This window comes from Oryzias melastigma, linkage group LG17, assembly GCF_002922805.2.
Source record: "Oryzias melastigma strain HK-1 linkage group LG17, ASM292280v2, whole genome shotgun sequence".
In the NCBI taxonomy this organism is placed as follows: domain Eukaryota; kingdom Metazoa; phylum Chordata; class Actinopteri; order Beloniformes; family Adrianichthyidae; genus Oryzias; species Oryzias melastigma.
The window spans coordinates 20,221,204-20,236,887 of record NC_050528.1 but is presented as its reverse complement, the minus strand read 5'-3'; the positions used below and the strand labels follow the sequence as shown (position 1 = coordinate 20,236,887).

Here is a 15,684-nt window from a genome sequence, read left to right as displayed (position 1 = left end):
ATTCACGTGAAATTTTATGTATAAATATATATTGCAAAGCTATGCACAAAATACTACTTTGTTCATGCTGTATTTGAACAGGAAATACTCTGAATACAGAGATTATGAGTATATTCATGATTAAATTCATTAGAATCAAATTACTTTTATTCATGGTGGACAAATCTCTTTTTTATATAGCAGGTGAAACACTAAAATAAAGAAATGCAAACTAAAAACTCTTTAAGCAGTAAATGTAAATATTTTGTCAATGAAAAAGGAAGGAACAGCAAATATTCAAGATGGAATGTGACCCCCAGAGAAAGAGGATGCTTTTTTTCTCTGAAACACGCCACAAAGCATACAGCAGCAAAAGCAGTACACCAAAAAAAAGGGAAAGAAAACACCCTCATGCAGCATCTCCGTGAATTCTATAATATGTTTGCTGGATTTCTAACAGAAAACAACCGAGCCCGCTCCCCAGCAGCCATGCTGCTCCCGCTATGATCGCTCACGTCCCGCCCAGATCCCAGGTAAAGATCTGAGCGGTGGAAATGTCAAAATCACCTGTTGTCACTGTGATTATACTGTACTGCGCGGTGTCACAGTGCTAACAGAGTTTGCAGTCCCATTCATTTAACAGCAGCTAGCGGTTAGCCGCTAAGCTAGCGCCAGCTTTCACTCAGAACTTACTTGATTTTGCTGCTCCTACAGTCAGATGAAGTTGGTTGATGTTGAATCTCTGTGAGTAATCCTTATATCCACATGCTCTCCGAACTGCAAACAGTTTGTTGTTGACGATCTATAAACTTTTATGCTAGAACTAAAAACACCGGCAGGAAATCGCGGTTTTAAAGGGGAGGCGGGGCTTTGTTTTTCTGCAATTTGATTGGTTGGGCTGTCACATCAATCAAAAGTGGCTCGAATTTGATTGGATGTTGGGCCGACACGGATGTAAACATACGCGGACAGAGGACCGCGGCGCGCGGCTTTTTCTCGATATACTTTATAATATACTTTATAATCCGTGGATTTAGGGGAAAAATAGCAAGTCTTTCCGAGTCAGAGGGCTAAAGTCCGAGTCAAGTCACAAGTTATGTATATCAAAGTCCGAGTCAAGTCACGAGTCAGAGGTAGGAAAGTCCAAGTCGAGTCTAAAGTCGTCAAATTCATGACTCGAGTCTGACTCGAGTCCAAGTCATGTGACTCGAGTCCCCACCTCTGCAATTTGTTGATAATTAATTATTTATAATACAGTTACATCCCTATATAGTTGTGTGGATCAAATTTAAGACAGGAGGTAAATACCTGAACATTCATGTCAATATTTTGCATCTTAAACAAAGTTTTAAGTAAAAACTTACCAAATCTTCCAACAAGTCTTGATTATTACAATCGTTATAAAAAATAATATTGCAATGTTTTTTTGTTTATTTTTTATTTTTTATTTTGTCGACAATAGGATATCAAAATTTAGAAACAAGTTCCACGCAAGCATTCAAAAGAGAAAATATTACTTACAATTGAATGTCATACAGACCGATAATAAGGCTCTTTTTTCTTGCTAGTTTTAATCATTTGCATTTTTTTTGCTTTTATGTTGCCCACCTAATTGGAACTAATTTTTAACACATTGGGAAAAAATAGTGCAATAAGTAAAAAATACTTTCTTTAGGACAAAATATTAACAATATACAAATGTAATAAAATTAATTTAGATGTTATATAAACATTTCGTAAAGTCCGACTCCAGTCGTCTTTTGATCTATTGTAAAAGTCTCCCCAGTGGTCTTTTAATCAGGATTATGCCATCTTTAGCCCTAATTTAAAAAATCTGTGTTGTTTTCTAGGTTCATTAAAAATTCATCTGTGAGTTGTGGGCAGGACTATTGCTACTTCCCATCCTCCACCTGTTTTCATTCTCTCCTGCTAGCTTACAGCCCCTCACAACCCAACCTAACCTAAAATACAATTTTATATGTAATTTTCTCACAATATATGTCCTTTTTCATCAGAAAATTGCCTTGAGAATATTTTAAAAATACAAGTTTCATCAAAGCGGATGTTTAAAATAAGCAATTTAAACTTTTTTTAGTCTTCAGTCAGATTTTCCTATTCTGAAGAGTGTTGGGCAAAAGGATTGTGAGTTATTTTAATCCTAATTTCCTTATTTCTAGACCCTAGCTCTTAAGAATACAAACAATTCTAAACTGCTGATCCTGAGACAATCTTGTAAAGGTCTAGAGAAAAGACATACAACTGCGTGATCACCTCATCCCATCAGGGTTTCCACAGAGACTTTGGAGAAAGTTTTACACCAGATGTTTTTACTAAAACTACCCTAACTTTTTAGGGCACAGGGAGACCCAGATAAGCAACAGAGCGAAGTGTCTTGCCTAAGGCCTAAGGACCCTCAATGGATTAAGCTCATGGAACGTCCAGGGAAGTGAACCCAGATTCCCTGGGTGTCGTTCTTACACTTAAAGCTTTTCAGCTGCTACAGAAGTTCAAGCAAATGCAAAACTGGTCAAACATCTTCTATATCCAAAAAAAATAGTTTGTCATGAGGTAGAATATACAAGTTCATTAAGAGTTGAGCGTGTCATGTGGAATTGTTGGATCCACAGCTCTTCTGTAAAATCTCCAACCACGATTTCCCAGAATCGCTTCATCCGTAGCCACTCCAACATAGCTTGCTGCTCCATGGTCTGAATAAGATGCCGATGTCTCCTTTGATAGATGATGATGAGTGCTGGTGTCATGGCAGAAATTTGAATGTATCACCTGTCAATCAAAGTATTACTCACATCTATCGCCATGTTTTTTAAACGACTTATCGCGTGAGTTAGTTTGTGTTCATAATTGTAATTTCTAGAATTGTAGACAGATGTGTAGAATTGAAACAATTTCAACATTACTGCTAAATGCTTGTTAAAACTCAAACTAAAGTGGGTTTGATCTGATACAGAAGAACAGAAGGCTGCTGTAATGAAGGGAAATCAAACACTTACAGGATTAAATTCAAACGTCTGCTCTCTGCACACTCTAAAGTAAAGTTCTGGATGGTGGAAAAAAAGTGCAACATTTTAAAACTCAACTTATTTTCTTTCTTTTTTTAATATATTGTACAAGACAAATCCATTGCCCAGAGCCAGGGATATTTGTACGCACTGAAAGTCTTTCCTGTGGCCTATTTACAAGAATGTTAACATCTAAATCACTCTTGGCGTTTCCTGGGCAGACAGATTGATTGTGTGTTGTGGCAGCCTATAAAGTCAGTACTGAAGATGTCGATGTTGCATACATGAAAGGCATCTCTTTTAAAAATGCCACAGGGTCCTCAGCAACCGCTGAAACCCAAACGAACGGATCGACGGATAGAAATGTGAGGAAAACGTTTGTTTTCTTTCTTTTTTTTTTTTTGCTACTGATCAGGAAGTCGAGCGGCTCGAGAATGAGTTTACACATTTTTCAAGTATTCAATTTCCGCCCACCCGCGGTGACGGGATGTAATGCGCCGTTATGTCACATCTTCTAACAATATCTCCAACACGGCAGGCGGACCTCGGCTGTTCAGTCACTCCGGTGGGGGCTGCTGCCTAAATGTCCTTGAGCAACCTCCAACTGCTCCAGTGGAGCAGTTCAGCGGCCTGGAGAGGGAAAAACAGAGGTGTTGCAGGACTGCTCCCAGCTTCCAATCATGCAAGGCTGCATTTTCATCTACCCCTCCCACCCACCATCCCTGTATGCAAACCAGTGAGAGTGAAACACATCACTGTGAGAGACTTCAAACTTCCATAGATAAACCAAAAAAAAAGTGGAAAATGATGGAAAGTCTCCCCCCAGGTAAATAGCGCTTGAAAGCAACTTGCGAGATATTAACGGCTGACGCTCCCGCCTCCCCTCTGCGCTTGCCTAAATCCATTTTTTCCATTGCTGATCTCCAGGCAGCAGACTGGGAGGTAGTTCATCTTCAAAAAGCAGCGCTAAAAGCACGGCCGCTTCCCGCTGTGTTTGTTTCAGCTGGGAGCAGTCAGATTTGACCTCCAGTATTATGCAGCACAACTGTGGGGAGGAAGTGAGAGGAAGCCTGACTCATCCACAGTACTCGCATTGCTGAGCAGAGAATTCCAGTCAATGTTTTAGGAATACAACTTTAGGCCTAGAAAGATAATTTGATGGGAAAATGTATGAACGTTAAAGTCCTCCAACCATATTTTTTCCATCATAAAATCGTTCCCAGTGATCTCTTAACTTTGAAGTTTAAAAGAAGATTAAAAAAATGTAACTAATTATTGTAAACCTGGAAAAAAAATTAATCATTAATAATACGAAATCACACACAAAACTGTAAATCTAGAACGTTTATTTTAATTACTGCTGTTAATCAACTAAAACAATTAATCAGATTAATCACACTTTTCGATTTTAATAAATCACAAATAATCACAGTGTTTTATTAAGTACATTTTATATGACAAGATGTATGAACAAAAACATGTCAGAGAGAAGTTTTTCCCTTCGTTTTTTCTCTCTTAAATTTTAAATGTATAAAATGTTAACCCAGAAGTTTAATTTGTGTGAACAAAACACTTTAACAATAAGATAAGCAGAAATCTAAAGACTTTCATGTCTGTAATATTACTTCAAGAAAACAGGGATGCTGACATAAAGCCATAAGAAACACATCTGCAGACCTAAAAAAAAAAAAAAGTTCCGGTCACATAGCCCAAATGTTCTATTTCACTGTTTTTTTCTGATATTTTGCTGCTTTAATAAAGCTTTTCTTTGTCTTCTGGACAAAAACAACCTGATCAGAGAGGAACTGATGCTGTATTTTCCATATTATGATGATCAGCATGTCTCACCTTTGTTTGCTGCTGCAGTTTAGGCCCAGAGACGCGTTGTCATGATACCGTGACAACGCGCCACACCACGTATTAAACAGTCCTCTTTTTGTGATAAAGCAGTCTAAACAAAAAAAATAACAAGATCAATGTATCAAAAACCGGTTGAATATTTATTTCTTTTGTAAGTTACCATCATAGAAGTGGGATAATACCTGATAAAGTATTTTGAGACATGCTGTGGAAGTGAAGACTGTTTTTCACAAGTTTTTAGTCAAAATCAAAAGATCTATGTTGCTTTCTTGGTCATAGTCTTTGCAAAAGTTCATTAGAAATTCACCTTTGAGTGTATTTTTGGTGCTTAGTAAGCCTGCACTAATTTCCCATCATCCCATTATTTACACTCTCCTCTGCTAGCTTACAGCCACTCACAACCCCAACTGAACATTAGCTGAGTAACAAAAATCTAGAGCAATATCAAAGCTATCCAGACGTATAGTTTTGATGTCAGACATGGAAAACAAAGACATTCATGGATTCATGTGGACACATCTTTTTCAAGCAACATTTCTACGTCTGCTCCTGATTTGCAAGTTTTTGAACAAATAAGAACTCAAAAACAACAATTTTTATCTTCATTTTCTTTAAAAATGTCTTCCATTGTGAGAAAAATGTTGCAAGAACCTGTGAAAAACAAGATTTTCTTTGGAGTGAGTCTTTAATGCTGCTCATCTTCCCACTGCTTTGTTCTCACTTTTCAGGGAACACACAAGTGCTGTTGTGAACTTTAATTCTTCCGCTCCGACCTTGATAAAAAAAAAGCAAAAATGGATCTCCAAACCAAGATTGATCTTTTTTATGACCTCGAGCCGGCTGAGGATGTGACATTGAATTTTTTTTTCCACATTAAGAGCACACTCAAGAGTCCACTTACCAGCACTCTGATGACATTACCTGCCCTCATGCGTCGTGCGCCTGTGCGCGTTTATTGGTTTCCTGAACAGAAATGCATCCCATTGCTCACTTAGCTGCTGGGCTCGAGATGTTAACGCGCGGATCCATCACATGCATTTTGATTTGTTTGCTGTACTTGTTCACACTTCGATTTCATTTAGCTGATGCCGCGCCAGAGCCGAGATTGGTTGTCTGTAGGGACTTTTTGTAGTGCTAAGCTGCAGTTCCTCAAGAGGGCAAGCAAAACCTTGGCAACCGCCGCTTCCCTGCAGCACTGCCTGTCAGAGAGGGAATTAGTTTGTTGTTTGGCTCATTTATATTCCACAGAAAGCTGAAGCTTTTTCTTTTTTTACTCTTTAAATTGGCACTTTTGAATGAGATAGCAGGACATCACTCAAAACTGGTAATAGACTTGAAGTAAAAAAAAAAAAAGGTACTAATATGTCTTTATTTTTATTTACATAAAGAAAATGCAATTTGAATCAACTTTCTTTTAGCTAAACTTTAATGTTACATTTTTCACATCTAATAAAAACAAAAAAATCTCCCATACCGTGTGCACACACCATGATGTCTCACCTCGAAGCATACTTATGCTTCTGCCTCCCTGTGGCTCTTTTAGGCTTTGTTTGTTGTAAAGTGTGTGTGTATTTGTTTGTGTCCCTGCCTCTGCATGTCACGGTCACATTAGGAGCAGCTGGGTTTACCCCCCGGAGGAGGAAATGCTGCCATATCTACATGGGTCTGTCCCAAATACTGCTCTCTTAACAAGCTCTGCTTCAACAGGTGGAGTCAGACACTTTACCGTAGGCCTCATATGCTCCAGTCTGTTATTTTTAAGGATTTCCTCAATAAATGGGACTCATTAAACTGGACCAAACTGTACTGTTTTTGGGTCCCCATTGGTAGTAGGTCCATAGAAAAATAGAACGGACAGGTTTGCTAGTGGTGAAACTCTTTGACTGGTGTGAGGTTGTTACGATAAAAGAAAGCGCCTGTCTTCCTCTTTACCACCAGCAATGTTCTCTCAAACAGCATGAAATGCTTTGTAATTACAAAATACCAAAAGGGAAGCAGAAAGTAGGAGCTGCTGTATGACCTCCATTGTTGTTGTTAGCTTCACCCTGGATACGCCTTGATGGTCCAACTTTGACCAGACCGGACTTCTCAGTGGAATTAAGGCATAAATGTTACACTCTAATCCCAAGGAGCAAAATAAATAAAACTGAAATTGGACAAACCATTGCCTATTGATGCAGATATGCTTCAAACCACTTTAGCTCCAAAATTACCCTAATTTAGCATCTCTGGAGGTTAAAACATCAGGGATTTTTTATTTTATTTTTATGAGTTGGTTAGAGGTGGTTCTAATGCTGCACACGTGCATACATGTCCATTAGTTCACTTTCAGTAATGCCTATATTTTAAAGCATTAGATACTTTTAATTTATTAAAAGCCCAGGCAGAATAAATCAATACGTTTCTTTTGAGAAATAAATATTCTTTATTTTAAGATCCAATATGTTTTGACCTATTGTAAAGGTGTCCCCAGTAGTGCTCGAATCATGATTATGACGTTTTTAGCCAAAATCAAAAAGCCATTTTTGAGGACATGCTGTAGTTTCTGCAGAGCGACAGGAGTTCATCAGAAATTTGCCTATATATATATATATATATATATATATATATTAATTGTCTTGTCTTACTGCTGAGCAAACAGATACGAGCTGAATGGTGTTGACTGTGTTGACAGATTTTACTGTATTTTACTGAATCTTCTGACACACAAGGTGTATATTTGTATAAACCCAATTTGTAAATTAGGTTAAATATTATTTGCATTTGTTATATCAGGATATTTTTTTTAATTGACTAGATGAAAAAAGACAGAAATTTACCTCTAAATTGACTTTTAGCACAGAGTAACCCCACCCCTCTTCCTCTCCCCATTGTGGAGAACTCTTTGTTGAGATGCTCTTCCACTAACTTACAGCTCCTTATTACCCCAACCTAACATATCGGCACAACAAAAATAGTAAGGAATCTTGGAGTTATTCAGACGACAGTTTGAGCCAAATGCTAGCTCAGATGAGGAAAACAAAGACGTACATGGATCTTTGTTTCTGCAACTGGATGCATCAGAATGGACCTTATGGCTTGCCGTAGTCGCTTCTATGTCTCACCTATAAGCTTTTACAAATGGCATTTTTTTGTCTGCTCCTGATTCACAACAATTTGAGTAAAGAAAATACTCAGAAAGCATTTTAAACCTAATTTTCTAAATATGTCCTCCATCATCAGAAATATGCTACTAAAACTTCTTAAAAACACCAAAAACACAATTTTCATCAGAGTCAAGTGAATTGTGATGTTTCCCCTTGTTGAGGTTGTGTTGTTTAAATGTCAACCTTTGAAACCTTTGAAAATTTTACAACAAATGAGCAAAAAGCCTTAGTAGTTTTTTATTATTATTCTTTGGCTCCTAATTTTGTAGTTTTCTTGAGGTTAATATTTTCACTTTTTTTTTTTCCCCTTGAAAATCTAAAAGCCGATTGACTGTTTTTTGTGGAAACGACTTCAGATGACTCATAAAATCTAACCAGGGCATCCATTAGGCGGGTTCAAAGCAGGCCAGCAGGGAAGGAACCGTTGTGCCGGGACACAAGGAGGAGCGCCACAGTCATCTTTGCTTTTAACAAGAACAGTGTCCTGACCTGACCCTTTTTTTTTTTTTTTTTTTACAAATCTTTGAGCAGAAATCAGGAACCCTGCACATTTCACTCTACGTAGCGGGACATTTTTTACCGGCTCCTACGCAGAGGAGAGTATGAAACTTGCCTCTCAGCACTTCTTTCCAACAACTCTATCTGTATGTTAATGATCCAACCATATTTCCATTTGTAGCACGGCGTGCTAAGATGATAACGTGTTCAGCTTTTGATCTACTGACTGAAAAAAGGTGAAGCCAGGTCGGTTTGACGAGACGACTCACCACAGAGCTGCAGTGTGTCACACTGGAGACAACTGTCATTACATAAATGTGTAAACTAAACTTTATTCAAACAAATGTATTTTTTCATTCCATATTAGTGAAAATTGCTATTTAAAGCTTTAAAATGTGACTTTTCATCGTGCCATTTTAATGAATCTTTTTTATGATAAATAGTTGAGTGCCTCTGAATTTATGAGGTCAGCTTAAGTAAAGTACTGAGAGTTTTCTTGTCCTGTTCGGGATTTTCAGCTAATTACAGGAGATGTCTGGGAAACTGCAAGTCTTTAGAGGATTAACGGCTAATCTGAAAACAAAAGGCTGGCTGTTTAAAGAAGCAAATGCAATTAGAGTGTATCATAATGAATCACTAAGACCAATTTGCCAGTCTGTTAGTGTCTACCTGATCTTTTTGACACAGTTTGAGGACGCAAATGTGCTGCGGAGGATCACGAGAAAAGCAATCAAATCAAAGGAAGTTTGTAAAACTTGTGGAAAAAACAACATATTTTTAAAGTTATCTGCAGTTTTTCTTTGAATTTCTAACTATTTAGATCATTTGTGTTCAGAAAATGAACACATTTCCGCTGATATTTTACTAAAAAGCGGCAATTTTTTCCTCCAAAAACTGGTTTCCTCCCCTCTAAGTAGTGTGTGAGCAGCAGCAGCAGTGATGTATGATGGATGGAGCCTTTAATGTGTAGCGGACACTTTGAAGTGATGGAGATAGCAGCTTTCCCGACAGCTCTGGACTCTGTTTTCCGCTTCGTGTCTCCCAGCCGGCAGCACGACAGAGTAAAATAGAGAGCGGCGTTCACCCGCAGACATCCCAGCTCCTACATCATTGTTATGTCGGCAATTGAATTAAAGTTGCACAGGAAGAAGGATGATTATTGAAGCCACTCTTGCGAGAAATCATGGGGGATTTAATGAAAGGCTTCCCCCTAAGGTGTGACAGATAGACACGGGGTACTTTACATGCAAAAAAAGTAAAAATAAAATAAAATACAAAGATGAGATTGACCATTAACTATGAAAAACAAACTCAAAGCCAAAATGTATGCAGGTTTTTGTCATATAAGGCGAATAAAACCAAACAAAAAAAACTGTTGCAAACAGGAAAAGTAAACTAAAGTAAGGACTGAATTGGCTGCCAGATGCAGATTTAATAAAGGTAAGAATAACTTGATAGGAGAAGGTAGTATTTATTCAGTATGAGTAATATGTCAGACCAAAACTGTTCTCAATCTTTTTATTTGTCCCAGTAAAGCAAAAATAAATAGAACTTTAATTAATCCCACGACTCAAACATTGTCATTTTCTAAGACATAGTTTCTGCAGAGTTCATCAGAAATTTGCCACTGAGTTGTGGGCGAGACTGTTGGTGTGGAGTAACCCGCCCCTCTTCCCCTCCCCCTTTCTTGAGAGCTCTCTGTTTACGTCCTCCAGCTAGCTTAGCGCCTCCCACCTAACATTACTGATGCAACTAAAATAGCACTAAAATACAATAAATAGCAACTAAAACCCAATAAAAAAACGACAATGAAGTGTCCAGTGTCTATGAAGCATTGTAGAGACTAAGAGCTAACAGGAAGAAGAATCTCCTTCCTGCAGTGAGAATGTGTTCACCTCTGTCTGAAGTAGCAGCTCAGTTCACCCACGGTCTCACGCAGAAGATGATGATGAAGAGGATTGTTCACGATGGATTTCAGTTTCCGTTGCATCCTCTTCTCACCCACCACAGTCACAGACTGTAGGGGACATCTTAGAACGGAGCCGGATCTCAACACCAGTTTATTGATCCACTTCCTGTTCCTGTCAGTGCATACTCACCCCCTAGCAGCACACTCTGTAGAAAAGGGGAGAGGCAACAACCCTATAAAAATCTGTAACAGAGTCCTGGAAACTCTGAAGAGTCTCCTTGGCAGGTGGGGTCAACTCTGGGTCTTCTTGTACCTTATATAGGTATAAGAAGCTGTTTTAACCACTTATGTTCTTGCTTTTAAGTAGATGCTGAATTGAGGTAATTTTAAAGCTGAAGTGGTTTGATGTATATTTGCATCAATTGGGTCAAGATAATCTTTATTTTGGGGAGATGTAGGAATTTTGTGGAGAAATAAGAAAACCCTTCATTATCCCTATCACCTTCACCCCTTATAGACACCATGTTCATTTACAAGGCATCTTATTTTCATTTTTAATTCCCATGTCTCTGGAGTAGCACCGTGGTCTTCTTTTTTCAGTTATTCCCAATAAATTAACAATAATTTTCCATAATTTTCTATATGGATAGTTTGAGAAACACTCCGTACCAGTTTATGTCCATTCAAGTATCTGCTCTTTGTGAAATTACCTTGATGTTTCTCTGTATATCTTCCAATGTTTAGGGTAGTTGTCAATTATTTATCATCTGTATATGTGCATTCAGAGTTCTATAGTTAGCTGAAAGCAGATTATCTCGTAAAAAAACTGAGCTCGGTGGTGGAAGCATTAACCCAGTAAGACCACATTTCTTGGAATTAAAATAAAGTTTTTTTAAGACCCTTTTATGAAATCCACAAATACATTGATTAGTTCTGAATGCTGACGTTTTAAAAACTAGGAATATTTTTCCAGCAAAAAAGTGTTTCTGAGATTTCACAGAACCAGCCACTTTAAAATGAGCAACAAAAGTGCTTCTACTGCCTCTAAAGGAAAGATGATGTACTACAGGACAGAAAACAGACCAAGTTCTGAACGTTTTGATCATGTCAAATATGATATAAATGGTTATCATATTGTAGGGTTCATTAAAACTACTAAATATGGCTGGGCAATTAAACGATAACAATATATATCGCTATGGAACTTTTTCTTGATAGAAAAATATGTATTCATCTGTTATGTTTTAAGTGTGATAGGAAATAAATGTTTAAATCTAAAGAACCTGTTGGTGATTACAGATTTCTTTTAGGAGTCACAGTGTTTAAATTTGACAAATATTGTTATTTGGTTTTTATTGTGATATATATCGTTATCGCCTGATATGGAAAAAAAGTATATTGTGATATACAAATGTTATATTGCCAACCCCTACTGCAAAAATAACACATGCTTGTAATGAATGATAAATGTGTGAATGTAATTAAACTTTTTTTTCTATTAAAATTTTAACTACTGGTACATGCTGTCTTTGATTAATAATATTGAAAATATACTTTTTTTCTCAGTTCATATAAATTGGATTTTATGAGATTTATTTTTTGGTGGGAGGACTATGGCTAATTTGCACATTTGGTTCTAACTTGCACTCAAATGGTGACATGTTTATTTCAAGGAAACTAAATGCAAAATGCCTCAAATCACAAATTAACTGACAAGTGATGTGAGAAAGAGATCAGACAGCAGCGAAAAAGACACAAACCAAAAGCAAACCGGCAGGCTGAGACTGACAGCTTAAAAGAGAGACAACCATGTCCTGCCTGTGCTGGAGAGAACAATCTCTGATGGGAAAAGAGGAAGACGTGCTCAAAGTGGGGAATGGAGGGACCCAGACCACAGTGTCATCTGGGATCACTGATCACTGTAATAGGCTTGAAACTTGTCAGCTGAGCTCAGAATAGGTCGACATGGCTGCAGTTTCTGCCAATAAACAGCACACAGGGATGTGGTTCTCCAGAGGGCCAGAAACATTCCAAAAAGTATCACTTGTTTGGATTTAGAAGAAAAAGAAATGACACGGTTATGTTTCCCAGTTGCTTCATGCAGGCAAAGAATCAGTCCTCTGGTTCATGAAGAGAGCCTAAAGGGTCGTAACGCAGGAACGCTTTTGGCAAACTTAAAGACATCTTTATTTTTGCTGGAAATATTACAAAAAACACAGCGGTATTGGATGGAAACCTTTTTGTTATGTTTGGCTCTGCTATTTTTTATTCGCACTCCTAGGATGTACAAAGGATGTAAAAATAATTTAACTACATGTTTTGTTTAGAAAAAACTACACAATTATTCTCAACTTTAACAGTTTTTTAGCAATTAGCAATTTCATTTCATCTCGTTCTTTTGTTTATCTGCATTATTAACATGATTTCCACACTATTGAGCACACTGCATTATAAAGTAAACCATCAATGAATAAATGGTCTATTTGCTAACTTTGGTAACTGAATTATAAGGCGCATTGTCGTTTTCTGAAAAAAAGTTAAGTCTTCTATGTGCACCTAGTGCTGAAAATTAGGGCTGAGTTAAAAAAAAAATCAATTGATTTTAATCGATTTAAGCTTAATAGATCAATAATCAATTCATAAAAGATATGAATCACATAAAGCTAAAGTCTGCTAGCTTGATGCTAATGTTTAAAGGAATTTTCCATTGGAAAGCGTTCGGTTTATTAACAAACTGTTGATGTTCACTTTTATCGTAAAGCAGCAAGCCCAGAAATTAACATGCTTACAGTATTTCTGTCTAAAAATAAATTTGTTGAAAGTATAGAAGATATAAAAAATGTTTTGACATTAAACCCTGTAGTTAAAATCTTGTAGAGCTATTTCCTTTTGAATATTGACCGTTTTACAGAGGAGCATCAAAGATGCTGGAGAGTCTGTCACCTTTTTACCACCTGCTTTGATTGGTTTATGTTGTGTTAATTGGTTTTAGACTCCAAGGATTAAAAAAATAAATAAATATACCCATCTGTGTTCAACACGACACATTTAATGGCTTTTCTAAATGAGAATGTTCTCGGTCAAGTCAATTTGACATTATGGGTTTCCGTGGCGACGTGGATAAATCCAGCTGCAATTTTATTGAGAGATGTTTATTCTTTAATGACAATTAAAGTCTTTTTTTTATATATAATTCTATTGACTGGCATTGCACCAGCTTTACAGTCCAAATGGTAAATGACTTATAGCACAATTAGAAATATAACTGAACTTAAATCATTTCATTTTTGCTCTTTTTTCCCCATTTCTCTATTTCCCTTCCCCTTTTTTCTCTAAATTCCTGCAGATGAGTTCAAAGCTTTCCTGAAGCGTTTGCCCACCGATCGATTCCTGAACGTGTCCACGATTGCCAAGTTCTGGTCTGCTGACCCGCCTCTCCAAAAGCGCTACACCCAGCTGGAGGCAAGCACTGCACTGGTTTTCGGAAAAGCCCAGAAGATCATCAGGAAGTTATTCACTTTGAGCAAACGCTGCCCCAAACAGCCTCGCATCAGCCTGCCCCGAGAAAGGTAACCCAGTTTCTCAGAATTCCTCTGTTTGCTGTATTTCCCTATCAATCTACCTTTCTGTAAATTGAACACAATGATCAAAATGGGCAACATGTTTCCTCACGGTTGAATCTTTAGCAAGCACATAAACAGTTGTTATGAAAAACACTCTTGAAGTACAGGGAGTGTGTGTCATATCATCCCACGACCAAGATGATGCGCGTTCCCAGCAGGTAAGCAATCACCTTTCAAAGTGTTAAAAGCCGCATTCCCACAAGTGCAATTAAATTGCCACTCCTAAGGAGCTAATTAGGGCTTGTTATAAAACCTAAATCACTTTAGAATTCAAAGAAAGGACATCTCCAGTTAACTGTTGGAATCACAAAAGCATCTTTTAGAACAGTTTACTTTTGTAGTCTATAAGTTCATCTTCAATCACATCAAATTGTATGTGTCCGAAAAACGTGACTCCCCTGTTGCCAGAGGGCTTTTTTCTCATTTGCTTCATTCTCTTTTCTTGTTTAGATGCAAGAAGTTTTACTTTTGTTTTTTACAGTAAAAAAATAAACTGAAAATCAAGGATTTTTTTGAGGCTTTGAAACCTTAACAAAAAGAAAATGTTCTTTTTTCCACCATAGTGTACTCTAGCAGTGCCTCTTAGGTATTTACTCTGAATAAAATCACCTATCATCATTTTTTTGCTCCTATTTGTCCTGAGATGAACTCAAAAATCTGAAACATTTTCTCCAAACACACAATAACAATTTCTCTCACACAATGTTCACAAATCAAAATCGGTGCTAAAGATAATCCACCCAACCTCACAGGTGTGCCATATCAAGATGCTGATTATACAGCATGATTATTCCACAGGTGTGCCTTTGACCGGCCACAATAAAAGGTCACTCTGAAACATCCCGTTTTGCTTTTTGGAGGGGTGTGGGGACTCAGAAAACTGGACAATATCTAGTATAACCACCATTTGCCTGATGCAGTGTAACACAAATCCTTCGCATAGAGTTAATCAGGTTGTCGAGTGGCCGTGATGGCTGTGGGGCTATTGTATGGACCGAAGAACACGTGTGTTTTATTGATGACATATTGAGTGCACATAGATACCGTGATGAGATCCTGAGGCCCATTGTTGTGCAGTACATCCAAGAACATCATCTCATGTTTCAGCATAATGTACAACCCCATGTTGCTAGGATGTGTGCACAAATGCAGAGGCTGAAAACATCCCAGTTCTTGCATAGCATCCATACTCATCTGAGGTGTAAGCCATTGAGCCATGGTCAAAACCTTTGGGGAGTGTTGGAGGTTTACAAGGTACCCAAACCCTAAATCGACCCTTTTTGGCTCTTTACATCTACAAATGGGACTTTAAAAGTACTGCCTTTTTGGATTTTGAATCACTCAAATAAACAATATGTAAGCTACACCTCTGCTGCTCAGTCTGGCTTCACAAGCCCCGCCCCCTTTTTGGCATTTTTCAAATATAGGCTCGTTTGGAATGTCCTGGATTGACGTATATGACTGTGTGTTCCAGTTCCTATCAATACCCAGCAACTTGGCAAAGCCACTGAAGAGGAGTGGACCAAAATTTAACAAGCCAGAACCTGATTAACTCTATGCAAAGGAAATATATCCCACCAAATATACTCCACAGATACTGACCAGTTTTCTGAGACCCCAGACCCCCCAAAAACCAAACAGAACATTTC

General features: G+C 37.7%; 1 protein-coding gene across 3 annotated transcripts in view; it reads left to right on the top strand.

Moving 5' to 3' along the window:
* The window catches only part of brinp2 (bone morphogenetic protein/retinoic acid inducible neural-specific 2), a 241,809-nt gene that overhangs the window by 218,397 nt on the left and 7,728 nt on the right, over positions 1-15,684 (top strand). For all 3 annotated transcript variants that reach the window (XM_024273754.2, XM_024273753.2, XM_036216474.1), the window contains one exon: positions 13,759-13,981. In XM_024273754.2, coding sequence (XP_024129522.1) covers positions 13,759-13,981 — 223 coding nt within the window. The remainder of the gene's footprint in view (positions 1-13,758; positions 13,982-15,684) is intronic.